Below are 12,387 nucleotides of genomic sequence, written 5' to 3' on the forward strand. Positions count from 1 at the left end.
GTTGCTTACGCAAACTCTGGATTCTTGGCGGACGTCCACTTTTAGTAGGAATCCTACGCAGAGTTTTATAAATGAGCACCCAGATCATTCAGATTCTATTTGGAGCCAACAGCCGTGAGGCGTTCAGGAACCCGCATGAATTTCTGGTGTTTACCTCAGAACAATGAGAGGTTGCATGCTGAGGAAAAGCAGCTCGGTCCTGAATTATATCGACCAATAGGAGTGCAGGACTCAGCTCACCTACAAACATGCAGAGGAAACGGAGCGTTCTGATTGGTTCACCTGAGGAAAACTTTACCACGATGGAGCAAGAGGTTGGGTTCACCCTGGCATGGAGTCAGAGGAGGGAGAGGAGGTGATGATGATGGTGGTATGAGGAAGAGGGTGTGGTGGGCGGGGCTAAATCCTTCCAGCTGGAATAGATTTCCTTTCAGGGCTGCAAGCGAACAATGAGAGCTGTGTTTAAGAGGAAGGTGCACACACACACACACACACACATGGGGTGATGTATGGAGAGAGTGTGTGTGTGTGTTTAACATGGTGTCTGCATGTCCTGGAGCATGTTGTTATAGCTGTTGTATAACTTTGTCTAGTTTTACAGCAGCTACACCCGTCTGCGCCTCAGCTTCTATTTCTGTTTTAACGTAAAGGCGTCGGCATTCCCTCGTAGCTCAGGCGCCGCGCTAATTCTGCGTTAGCCACGGAGGAAAGACATCAGCAATGATCCTAGAGAGCCACCGTCCGCCTTCTAGTACCGGGCCGCACCTTTTTAATCCTGGTGTGATAGATGAACCAGGTGGGGAAATCTTCCTCAGAGGTTTTGCATCACACAGTTGCTGCAGGTTTATCGGCTGCATTCATGATGAGAATCTCATAATAAACTTTTTGTCTTTTGTTTCCAGTAGAAAGTGAGAAATTCTCGTTTTTCTTTAGTCTCAAAGTGCATCAGCAGCAGCATGTGTGTGTTTCTGTGCATGCACGTGTTTGTGTGTGTGTGTGTGTGATCCTCTCTTCCTGAGGATGATGAAAACATCTGGATGGCTTCACTTTCTCAGCAACGAAGAAACGTTTTGCTGTGACGGGGGTGTCGTCCCAGAGAAGATTAATTTCCTGTTTGTGTGTCAGCTGCAGTGTCCTTCCTCATGATGATGATGATGATATTTCAGCTCAGGTCACTGATGAAAATTTGTGTTTTCTGATCCAATCAGTCGTCATGTCATTGCTCTGTGGGACCGTTCTGGTGCAGCAGAACCAAACAGACCCAGATGGGCAGTAAATGCATCACAACAGTTTCACATCTTTGCATCACACTCGATGTGGACACGCACACTCATGACTTTGGTCACACATGAGCGAGTCCCGTGAGACCCGGTGTGGTTCTGTTCAGGTTCTGTGGTGGCGCCACCAGTCCACGCCCGTCGGATGACTCCAACTCTGAAACAAGAAGTGAAAGGTTGACACCAAAAAAGTTCAGGAGTGACAGACTCACTTAAACACATCAGTCTGGATGATGACATCATCTGCTGACATCATCTGCTGACATCACGGCCCTGACAGGATGAGGCGAGTCTCCCTGAACGACCTCAGTCTGACAGACTTCAGCTTCTGCTCCTGTATCCGCTTCAGGGTCAACAAGTGGGCGGAGCCTAACCCAGCTGGTGCTGGGCGAAAAATGGGTCAGGTCACCTGTCCATCACATGGTCATCATCATCATCATCATCATCATCATCATCATAGACCTGCAGGAAGTGCAAAGCTTCCATTACCTTCATCTTTTGTCTCTGATATTTCATTTAAACATTTCTTGTCTTTGAACATCTGAACACCTCTTCCTCCTCTTCCTCTTCCTCATCGTCCTTCTCTTCCTCATCCCCACCGCTGTGCTTCTGTGTCTCCTTCAGTCCTGGAGATCCTGCAGCTGGTGAAGAAGCGCGACCTGTTCCTGGCCGACACCCACATCCTGGAGCTGGAGCAGGAATGCAACGAGTCCGCTGAGCCGGAAGATGCCACCAGCCCCGGAGTCAAAGATGGTGGGCGGAGGAAGGCCAAGGATGTGGAGCTGCTGTATGAGGAGCTGCAGAAGGAGCTGTGGGCCGTGGTCCGGGAGTCGCTGCGGTCCCCGACGGCGGGGCCCAACCTGGGCCTGGTGGTTCAGGTGAGGCAGAACTTTCTGGAGTCAAGGTGTTGTTTCCTGTAGGAAAAACAAGATGATGAGTTCCTGCGTTTTCATCTCAGGTGCTGCAGCAGGAGGAGCAGGCTGACAAAGACTGGGCCCTCAGAGACGGAGCGGTCCTCGGGGGCCCGAGGCCTCGCCGCCTTAAGCAGAGGTGGAGGGAGGCGGTGGAGGAGACGGCCAACAGCTCCTTGCCTCAGAAAGAGGAGTTCACAGATGGAGAGCTGGGAAAATACCTGGACCGGTTCCGGGCCCGAGTAGTGGAGGACCTGGGGGCCGCCAACAGGAACTTGATCTCCATTTACCCAGAAGAGTACCAGCCCTTCCAGGTGAGAGCACACCTGGATAGAAAAAACAAAGATTAACACCTGGAATCAGATGACAAATAACACAAACACAGAATAGTACAAATCTACTGATTTCTACTACTGAACTGGGTTTTTTCAGGAACATGTGCAAAGAAAACATGCAGTAAAAACAAGTGCAGCCGGAAAAGGTGCAGTTAGAACATGTGCAGAGAAAAGTTGCAGTGAGTAGGTGCAGTTAGAAAACGTCCATTTAGAACATGTGCAAACAAAACATGCAGTCAGAACATGTGCAGAAAACGTGCAAAGAACATGTGCAGCCAGAACATGTGCAGCAGGAACATGTGCAGCCAGAACATGTGCAGCAGGAACATGTGCAGCGGGAACATGTGCAGCGGGAACATGTGCAGCAGGAACATGTGCAGCCAGAACATGTGCAGCAGGAACATGTGCAGCAGGAACATGTGCAGCGGGAACATGTGCAGTGGGAACATGTGCAGCGGGAACATGTGCAGTGGGAACATGTGCAGCAGGAACATGTGCAGCGGGAACTTGTGCAGCGGGAACATGTGCAGCGGGAACATGTGCAGTGGGAACTTGTGCAGTGGGAACATGTGCAGCGGGAACATGTGCAGTGGGAACTTGTGCAGTGGGAACATGTGCAGCGGGAACATGTGCAGCGGGAACATGTGCAGCGGGAACTTGTGCAGTGGGAACATGTGCAGCGGGAACATGTGCAGCGGGAACTTGTGCAGTGGGAACATGTGCAGTGGGAACATGTGCAGCGGGAACATGTGCAGTGGGAACATGTGCAGTGGGAACATGTGCAGCGGGAACATGTGCAGCGGGAACTTGTGCAGTGGGAACATGTGCAGCGGGAACATGTGCAGCGGGAACATGTGCAGTGGGAACATGTGCAGCGGGAACATGTGCAGTGGGAACATGTGCAGTGGGAACATGTGCAGCGGGAACATGTGCAAAGAACATGCAGTGGTGATGTTCTGCAGACTCTTTTTGTTCGTGTTTTTCATTTGGTTGTTTTATGAAGGTAACTCAGAGTTTAACTGAAACTGGACCTAAATAATAATAATAATAATAATACATTTTATTTAAAAGCGCCTTTCAAAACACCCAAGGACACTGTACAAAGGAACATTAAAATAGTTTAAAAACCACTATGTACAAAACAAACATTAAAACAGTTAAAAACAATAAGTACAAAACTAAACAGAATGGAGGAAAACAGCAAGATGGAGAATGACTAGATGACATAGGACTGTCTGAACAAATGTGTTTTGAGTTGTGATTTGAAGAGAGGAAGAGAGTCTGTGGTACGGATGTCAGGGGGAAGAGAGTTCCAGAGATGGGGAGCAGAGCGGCTGAATGCTCGGCTCCCCATAGTGACGAGACGGGCAGGGGGGACAAGGAGCTGGAGAGAGGAGGAGGAGCGAAGTGAACGGATCGGAGTGGCAATGTGCAGGAGATCAGATATATATGGAGGAGCCAGATTGTGGAGTGCTTTGAATGTAATGAGGAGAATTTTGAAGTTAAGGATCAGAAGGAGAAATGACACATTTTTATTGGTTCGGGTCATTGAGGTTTTTTATGTCGACGTTTCAGAAGAAACAAAAATAATAAAAACTTTAACTTCTTCACCTCCATCCTCACCTCCGTCTCCACCTCCATCCTCACCTCCGTCTTCACCTCCATCCTCACCTCCGTCTCCACCTCCATCCTCACCTCCGTCTTCACCTCCATTCTCACCTCCGTCTCCACCTCCATCCTCACCTCCGTCTTCACCTCCATCCTCACCTCCGTCTCCACCTCCATCCTCACCTCCGTCTTCACCTCCATCCTCACCTCCGTCTCCACCTCCATCCTCACCTCCGTCTCCACCTCCATCCTCACCTCCGTCTTCACCTCCATACTCACCTCCGTCTCCACCTCCATCCTCACCTCCGTCTCCACCTCCATCCTCACCTCCGTCTCCACCTCCATTCTCACCTCCGTCTTCACCTCCATCCTCACCTCCGTCTCCACCTCCATCCTCACCTCCGTCTCCACCTCCATCCTCACCTCCGTCTTCACCTCCATCCTCACCTCCGTCTCACCTCCATCCTCACCTCCGTCTTCACCTCCATCCTCACCTCCGTCTTCACCTCCATCCTCACCTCCGTCTCCACCTCCATCCTCACCTCCGTCTTCACCTCCATCCTCACCTCCGTCTTCACCTCCATCATCACCTCCGTCTTCACCTCCATCCTCACCTCCGTCTCACCTCCATCCTCACCTCCGTCTTCACCTCCATCCAGGTGTATGTGGAGAGTTACCACCAGGCCGTCTCCAGCCGCCTGAAGACCATCACGGAGCAGCAGCTGGAGACCTCGGACATCTACTCCCTGCTGGACTGGCTGCACAACATCTACAACAGGTACAAACCCGGATCAGAACCGGAACCTCTTGGTTTATGAGCCACACACCTGAAGAACCGAGTTTGCATTAAATAGTAAAAAAGTGAAACTAAAGAATGATGATATGTAATATCATGTATGTATGTAATATTATATTTACATAAAAATTTCATTAATGATCGCAGTGATTATTATAAATAAGTCCAGTCAGTAGGTAGACAGACACACACACACACACACACACACACACCCCACCAGGACGCTGCTTGCTCTGACCTCTTTGTGTTTTCAGAGACGTTCTGGGGACGGTGTGCATCACGAGTCCATTCAGCCGGTCTCAGCTGGGTCCTCTGCTGCCTCCAGAGACGGTGGACAGACTGGAGCTGGACTGTCTCAACTCTGTCCGGGTATCAAACCAACTCATAAATGCCAGAAACAGAAGATTGTCACTCCTGTTCAGTAAAATGAAGAGTGAGGTGTGTTTGATTCGATGCTCGGCTCCTCCCTGTTCAGGCTACAGTCACCACGGAGCTGAGTCAGGTCCTGGAGGAGGAGGAGAAGAGATGGATGGAGACTCTGCACGTTGAAGAGTACCACATCGCTTTGGCTGAAACAGTCATCCAGGTGAGCCAAACACACCACGTTACCATGGTTACTGCACATGCAGACGCAGCCCGGATGGATTCAAACCGGCGTTTCCCGTGTGTCTAAATAAAGACGCTGAATCAGAGTGAAGTGTTACATAAAAGGTCCATTCCACTGTTTTTACTCTTCTGATTGTTTTCTGACTCCGGCCTTCAGCTGCAGCCAAAATCAACATCAGACTCTTCCTGATTGCTCACATTTACACACACATGCACACACACACACACACACACAAACACACACACGTTTCAGAAAGCTTAATTTCCACTGGGGACTGTTGGCGCCCTCTGGTGGCCAAATTAAGAACGTTGAGAAGACCAAAGTCATGCAGGAGCTGGAAAGTGTGTCTCGATCCGCCTGGTTCAGTCTTCTCTAACTGGACTGCCATGAACTCACATTTGACCTGCTGACTGAGGCCTGGACAGTCTGAGATCTGGGTTTTCCTGCTCTGATCTTGGACTGGACCAGGACGTCCACTCCTGTGAAGATTACCAGCTGTCTTGTGAATAATCGTTCTCTCTGTAGGATGATGGACTCCTGCTGGCCCGGAAATGAAAACCTTCAGAGACTGAACACAGGCCTGCAGACCCTTGAGTCTGATATCAGTATTTGATTATTAGTTTCCAAGAGATCGTTCTTGGTGCTCCGCAATTAATGTTTTACAAACCACTTCTGGACTTTTTCAGTTTTATTTGTTTTAATCTAATGTAATCTAATTTATTTATTTATTTATTTTATGTATGTTTTATAGCTATTTTTTATCTATTTATTATCAGTTTATTTAATATTTAACTAAATTTTATTGGTATTTTTCCTTTTTTTAACTTATTTTCTTTATTAATTTATTTTCTTTAAATAAACTCATAACTAAATTGAGGGTTTAAAGGTTAAAAACAACTCATTACTGAACTGTCTGCTTTACTAACCCTTGCAGACTGAAGCAGCAACAGCTGCTTCTCTAAGATGGTTTCTGATGTCTTTCCTCCTTGGCATGGACATGCAGTTTGTTCTGTGCTGCTGTGTGAGGTGAAGCGAGGACTGAGCCGGTCGAGCGGTGAAGCCAAACAAACACGTCGGATAAAACGCGTCGTAGATGCACCATGAGCCATGTTTCTGATGCCAAGCCGGGAGAACGACGTCTTCAAAAGACAACAGAAGCCCCACAGGTTGCTCACAATGAGCGGCGTTCAGATGTACTAGGGTAGTCCAGTCATGTCTGTAGTATTTGATAGTATCTGATAGTATTCAGTGAAGCACTGATGTTTGTCCACGGATCGGACCGGATCCTGGTTAATGTGTTTGTTCTACGTATCTTTACGTTGTGATAACCAGATACAGCTGCTGAGTTAAAGACTGTTTGTTGTCATCTCAGAGGCTGCAGATTGATCTGGATCGTTCTGCCTCCGTCAACCGGAGTTTGGGCTCCCGAGTGGCCCAGTGCAGTCTCAACGGCCTCACCGACTTCCTGTTCAGGTATAGTCGCATTTTCAAGGCTCACACACAGAAAAGTCAATGATACCTAAATCCTTCTGACTCAGGACTCATATCAGTTCATTACAGCTCACTAGTGATAGCGGCTGTTAGACAATCAGTCATTAGTTCATCATCCAGAAACTTTCATTTTATTCCAGTAAACAAAATCTGGTTAATTTATTATTTAAAACCTATTTTTGAGTCTAATGTAAACTCATTCCTTCTGAATGTTTTGTTTGGATGAAGCGGGACCTTGGTTTCTAACACTTTAGTCACATTCACTTATACAGAATTTATAAAAAAAAACAGGTTTTTACAAAAGTTTTACTTAAAATGGGAGATTTTAAAGCAGCTAAAAACACATCTTTTTAAACTTGCTTTTACTTAGCTTTATTTGTTTTTATTCTCTCTGTATTACTGTTATTTAGTGTTTTATCTTATTGTTAAGCACTTTGTGATTTTATCTTGAAAGGTGCTATATAAATAAACATTTACTTACTTACTTACACGGGCCTGAAGTCGTTCCAAATGCCTTCTTCTTTAGGTGTGACCATTGCAGCTATCATCTAGACTAAAGAAAGAACCGTTGTGCTGTTATTTCAGATACAACAGGGGTCCAACGTGGAGCCTTGTGGAACTCCACATGTAATCTTTACTTTGGTAGATCTAAATCCCATGTAGGCCAGTTTGGTCCTAGAGGGCTACAGTCCTGCAGGTTTGAGATGTTTCCCTGTTTCAACACATGATTCAAATAAATAAAAAAACATCTCTGAGCAGAACCTAATAAGCGGATGGAACCGTTTCATTAGAATCAGATGTGGTGGAGCAGGAAAACATTGAAAACCTGCGGCTCTGTAGGACCAAAGCTGCTTACCCCTGATCTGTAGTTACCAAGTCACAAGTAGTCCCCATTTTACAAGGATTCAAACCAATTCTGAACGGGACCGGAGTCCAACCCAGTTTAATGGCTGTATCATCAGCGTAAAACCAAATACAGCACCCAACCAAGAGAGTTTCCCCTTGTTTATTTAAAAATAACGTCCTGTCAAATGGTTGTCCTGGAAAAGATCCACGTGGGACACCTTTTTCAGTCATAGCAAATTAGAACAAAGTTCATCTTAAAATAACAAACCAGGTAGAAATCCTCTGTTTTTCTGGGGATTTAAAAGCTGTCTTAGTTTTATTTGGGCTAAACATCATATTTTGTTGCAGCTTCCAGCGTAAAGTTGAGATGTTTCATGAAGGAATGCAGTGCGGGATGTTCGGAGACAATGAGGACGGATACGTCTCCAAAACCATCGCTCTGGTCAACTGCTGCCCTCCGTTCAGGTACAAACAGGGACGTCTGTTTCTCAACTTTAGCAGCTCGGCTCAGGTTCAGAGAAAACCAGGGTTCGTCCAGAACCTGAGCCTTCTGGATCCAGAAATGATGGCTCTGCTCCAGCGAATGACATAAATGACACTTAGAGTCAGACCAGACTCCTGTGGGGTCCCTGAGGGCCAAAAATGGAGATTTAATTTTTGCTTCAGGTACACAAGAAGCGACTTTTACTCCAGACCTGCAGGCTGAAACAAGTCACTCAACCATCTTTTAGCTTATTAATTTGGGGGCGTGTTTGAAGAATGTTTGCACATAAAAATGTTAAAACTTTACTTGTTTTTTTTTTGGGAACGTTCTCAGACTGTAAAAATGTGTGCCGCCTGTCTCTGGGGAGCAAAAACAATAAATTTAACTGAGGTTGGAGTCTTTAAGTCAACATGATGACCTGTGAAGTCACTGAAACATAAAACTTGTTGTACATGTTGTTGTGCACGTTTTTGTGCATGTGCAGAGGGTTCGTGCAGCGCTGTGCTCAGTGCGACCCGTCAGTCAGCGAGGACTCTCTACGCCGAGCCAACCGGTCCCTGGATCACATCGTTCAGCAGGGTGTCAGGGTCCTGTCTGAACGGCTCTACCTGCACATCAGGGTATAACACACACACACACACACACACACACACACACACACACACACACATATGCACACACATATGCACATGCATGTTTGGTTTGTTTTGTGCAGGATTCCTTTGGTTCATGTCTGACATGTGTATGTGTTAGATCTAAGGTGGAGGCCAGGGACAGATAAATAATAAAAACTCCACATTTTTCTCTTTGTCTGACGTAGATTTGTTGTAGTTGGATCACAATGAATTGATGAGGTCTGTAAAATACCTTGAGCAGAGTTTTTGTGAATGGGAACGTTATAAATAAAGTTGAATTGGTACATAATCATGTTTATATTAAATAAATCTTCCTCTTAGAAAACAGCCTTTAATTTCTGGAGAAAAAGCCTGAGTTCAGCTCAATTCAACTTTATTAATACAGAACCAGTTGACAACAAAGTCATGTTTGTTTGTTTGTTCGTTTGTTTGTTTGTTTTCCAGCCGTTCTTCGAGCGTTTGGTGAAGAGGAAGTGGCTGAGCAACACGGAGCCATACGAGCAGATCGAGGCGCTCATCAAGGAGGACTTCAGGAAGTATGAGAGGATGGAGAAGCCTCCGTATCAGGTAACCTTGACAACGCTGACCGAACCTGCAGAGCGGTCACATGACTCCCTCACACTGAAACAGCTGTGTCTCCGCCCTCAGCTGCTGGTGGCCGAGGTCCACCGGCGGGTGGTGATGGAGTACCTCCGCTCCGTCATGAGAGGCCGAATCATCTGCACCTCCATGAAGATGAGGAAGAGGATGGCTGGCCGGCTCAGAGATGAAGGCAAACGGATCAAAGTCCTCTTCAAAGACCTGGTCAGTGAAGGTGGCGCCCCCTGGTGGCCCGGTTCAGATGGTTTTGGTTGTCGGAGGTCCAGCTGTGTCACTGATCTCTGTTTCTATCCATCAGGATTCTCCGTCCAGCTGGTTGGACGGTGCTCTGTCCCACGTCTCCGAGATCATCCAGCTGGAGGACGTCCCATCCATCCAGATGGAGGTGGCAGTTCTGGTCAGGGAGTTTCCAGATGTCAGGTACCTCTTCCTCCTCCTTTTCTTCTTCCTCTTCCTACTCCTCCTCTTCCTCTTCTTCTTCCTCATCATTCTAATATTTTCTCTTTATCACTGTTTCATTCATTTGTAACAGGGAAGCGTGTTGTGGGGAATTAGCTCAGTTAGCCAGATAAAGCTGCCACAAGGTTGACAAACTCACAGCGACACTGGTACTGAAGATTCCACAGCGCGTGCTCTTTAATAAAAGGACATTCATCAACCATATAAAGCCGGGTTGGACGGCTACTGTCTCATCATACATAAATAAAACAGCGCCACACAACACGTCCGTCACAACGAGGGGAAAAGAAAGAAAAAGAGCTGAGCTCCCAAAATGTCCGTCTGCAGTCCAAGCGAGTGCAAGACGATCTCCTCTCTTCTCGAAGCATCTTGCTGACGTCATCATTAGAAGACGACCAAAAGAAGTCTTAAAGGGCCATTCCACAATTACAACTGTTACACGTTGTTTTCTTCTCTTTAGTCTCTACTCTTCATCTCCTCCATCTTTACAATCTTTTTCCTGCTTTTCTTCTTCTTCAGTCCTGATCTGAAACTTTATTTAACGTTTCAGATCAGTTTTCTGTTTATTTATTGTCCTCATTTTCAGTCTATTCATATATTTTTATTTCAGTTTATTTAATTTGTTTTATTCACCCCCCCCCCCCCCCGTGTGTTCAGGAAGAAGCACGTGTCGGCCATCTTGAACATCCGGGGAATGACCCGGCAGACGGAGCGTCAGGAGATTCTGAACATCGTGAAAGACATCGAGAGCAGCGACGGTGGTCCGAGCCCGCTGTCCCGGGACCGGGCCCTGTTCGCCGAGGTCCCAGTTACTTCCGAGGTCCACTGCCTGAACGTGGGTCTGAGCAGGATCGCCCTCACCGCCTCGTCCTGCTTCACCACGCTGCGACCTCGCAGACGTAAAACCCGACCGCCCGTTCAGGAGAACCCTGACGATGTTCTGTGACCGGAGTCCGGGTCCAGATCCAGTCTGAGAACCAGAACGTTCCCTCTTTTCATCAATAATTTTACTTCTGTTGTTTGAGCTCACTGACAAGTTTCATGGAAGAAACCAGAACCAGGACCGTCTGGTCCTAAAGCCCAACCTGCTAAATGATGGAGGACTAACATGGATCCGGTTTTTCAGACATTCTGTGGCTGGTTTTACTTTCGAAGACTAATGTTTTCTACGGATCTCTAAACATTAAATGGAGGAAGCCCAATGATGAAGACGAGGAGGAGGAGGAGGTCTGAGGACTCGATGGACAGATGAGAAGGTGACATTTGACCCGATTCCTGTTAAAATCACAATGTTGGATGACAGAAAAGACATGAGACCTCCAGCAGGTCTGAGACGTGAACCAGAACCAGATCCATTCCTCCTGATCCAGATCAGTCCCTGCAGAACTTCTGGACTCAGAACCGAAAGGCACTTTATCCGGGATGATGGCGAGGACAGACCTGCTGGTCTGAGGCTCGTGTGACCTGCGCAGGTGGACGAACTCGGTGGGACTCGGCTGCTGAGAGGAAGAAAGAGAAGAAAAGCTGAATTTTAATCCAAGGTACTACAGCGAGGTGATCGATGCTTCGGTGGGATGCGGTTTCTCGTGAGAAAAACCCCAGAATTTCTGCTGATTCAGGTTTAGCTGCCGAGAAATAAAAGAGGAGGTCTCACTCTGTAGAATGTTTAAAGGACATTTCACATTTTAATGATTTTGTTTAGCATTTCAGCGTTTTTAGATGTAACATGAAATTTAACCCAGTTTAATGTCTGTTTAATGCTCCTCACTTAAATATAAACTAAATTAAAAGGTAATTCCTGCTGTTTTCTAGTTCAGATTAGGAGCTTTCATTTTTGTCTCGTGGATTCGGACGTTGGAAATTTGGTGTCCAGAGATCAAATTTAACTGGAAATAAAACAGAATGAATCACAGACTGCTCTTCTTTTGGTTGTCTTTTGCTTGTCAAGCCTCACAGTAAAACGATGCTGCTTCATGTGAGGACAAACCTCAAATCTTCATCTACGTAAATGTTTCTTAACCCTCAAGCCCTCCTTTTTTTTGTCATTTCGGCTGAGTTGTGGCTTGTAGCATTAGTTTAACACTTCTTTTTAGCCATATTATTTAAATCTGTGTCCTTTTCTATCACATTTTATACTCTGTTGATGGATTTAGTTCTATTCGATGACCTTCGAGCCAAAAATGTCCATACACAAAAACTGCTAGAACATCATCAAACATCAATGTTTTTCTCTGTTTTGTGGCCTGTTTCTGTAATATTTATTTTATAGAAAATGTTTAATTTTCTGTGTTTTTAAAATGATAATAATTCAGATATCTAAAGAGGAATTTAAAGGGTT

At 46.3% G+C, this 12,387-nt stretch overlaps 1 protein-coding gene across 2 annotated transcripts in view; it reads left to right on the forward strand.

Annotated features, from left to right (window-relative positions):
* LOC121646286 (tumor necrosis factor alpha-induced protein 2-like) overlaps positions 1–11,961 on the forward strand; it is a 63,553-nt gene extending 51,592 nt beyond the window's left edge. For both annotated transcript variants that reach the window (XM_041995195.1, XM_041995194.1), the window contains exons 4-15: positions 1,902–2,155; positions 2,236–2,502; positions 4,791–4,909; positions 5,182–5,296; positions 5,403–5,513; positions 6,907–7,007; positions 8,220–8,336; positions 8,840–8,975; positions 9,435–9,557; positions 9,639–9,794; positions 9,889–10,010; positions 10,707–11,961. In XM_041995195.1, the coding sequence (XP_041851129.1) occupies positions 1,902–2,155; positions 2,236–2,502; positions 4,791–4,909; positions 5,182–5,296; positions 5,403–5,513; positions 6,907–7,007; positions 8,220–8,336; positions 8,840–8,975; positions 9,435–9,557; positions 9,639–9,794; positions 9,889–10,010; positions 10,707–10,995 (1,910 nt within the window). In that variant the 3' untranslated portion in view covers positions 10,996–11,961. The remainder of the gene's footprint in view (positions 1–1,901; positions 2,156–2,235; positions 2,503–4,790; positions 4,910–5,181; positions 5,297–5,402; positions 5,514–6,906; positions 7,008–8,219; positions 8,337–8,839; positions 8,976–9,434; positions 9,558–9,638; positions 9,795–9,888; positions 10,011–10,706) is intronic.
* The last annotated feature ends 426 nt before the right edge of the window (positions 11,962–12,387 follow it).

The sequence above is a fragment of the Melanotaenia boesemani genome, chromosome 9 (genome assembly GCF_017639745.1).
Source record: "Melanotaenia boesemani isolate fMelBoe1 chromosome 9, fMelBoe1.pri, whole genome shotgun sequence".
Lineage (NCBI taxonomy): Eukaryota > Metazoa > Chordata > Actinopteri > Atheriniformes > Melanotaeniidae > Melanotaenia > Melanotaenia boesemani.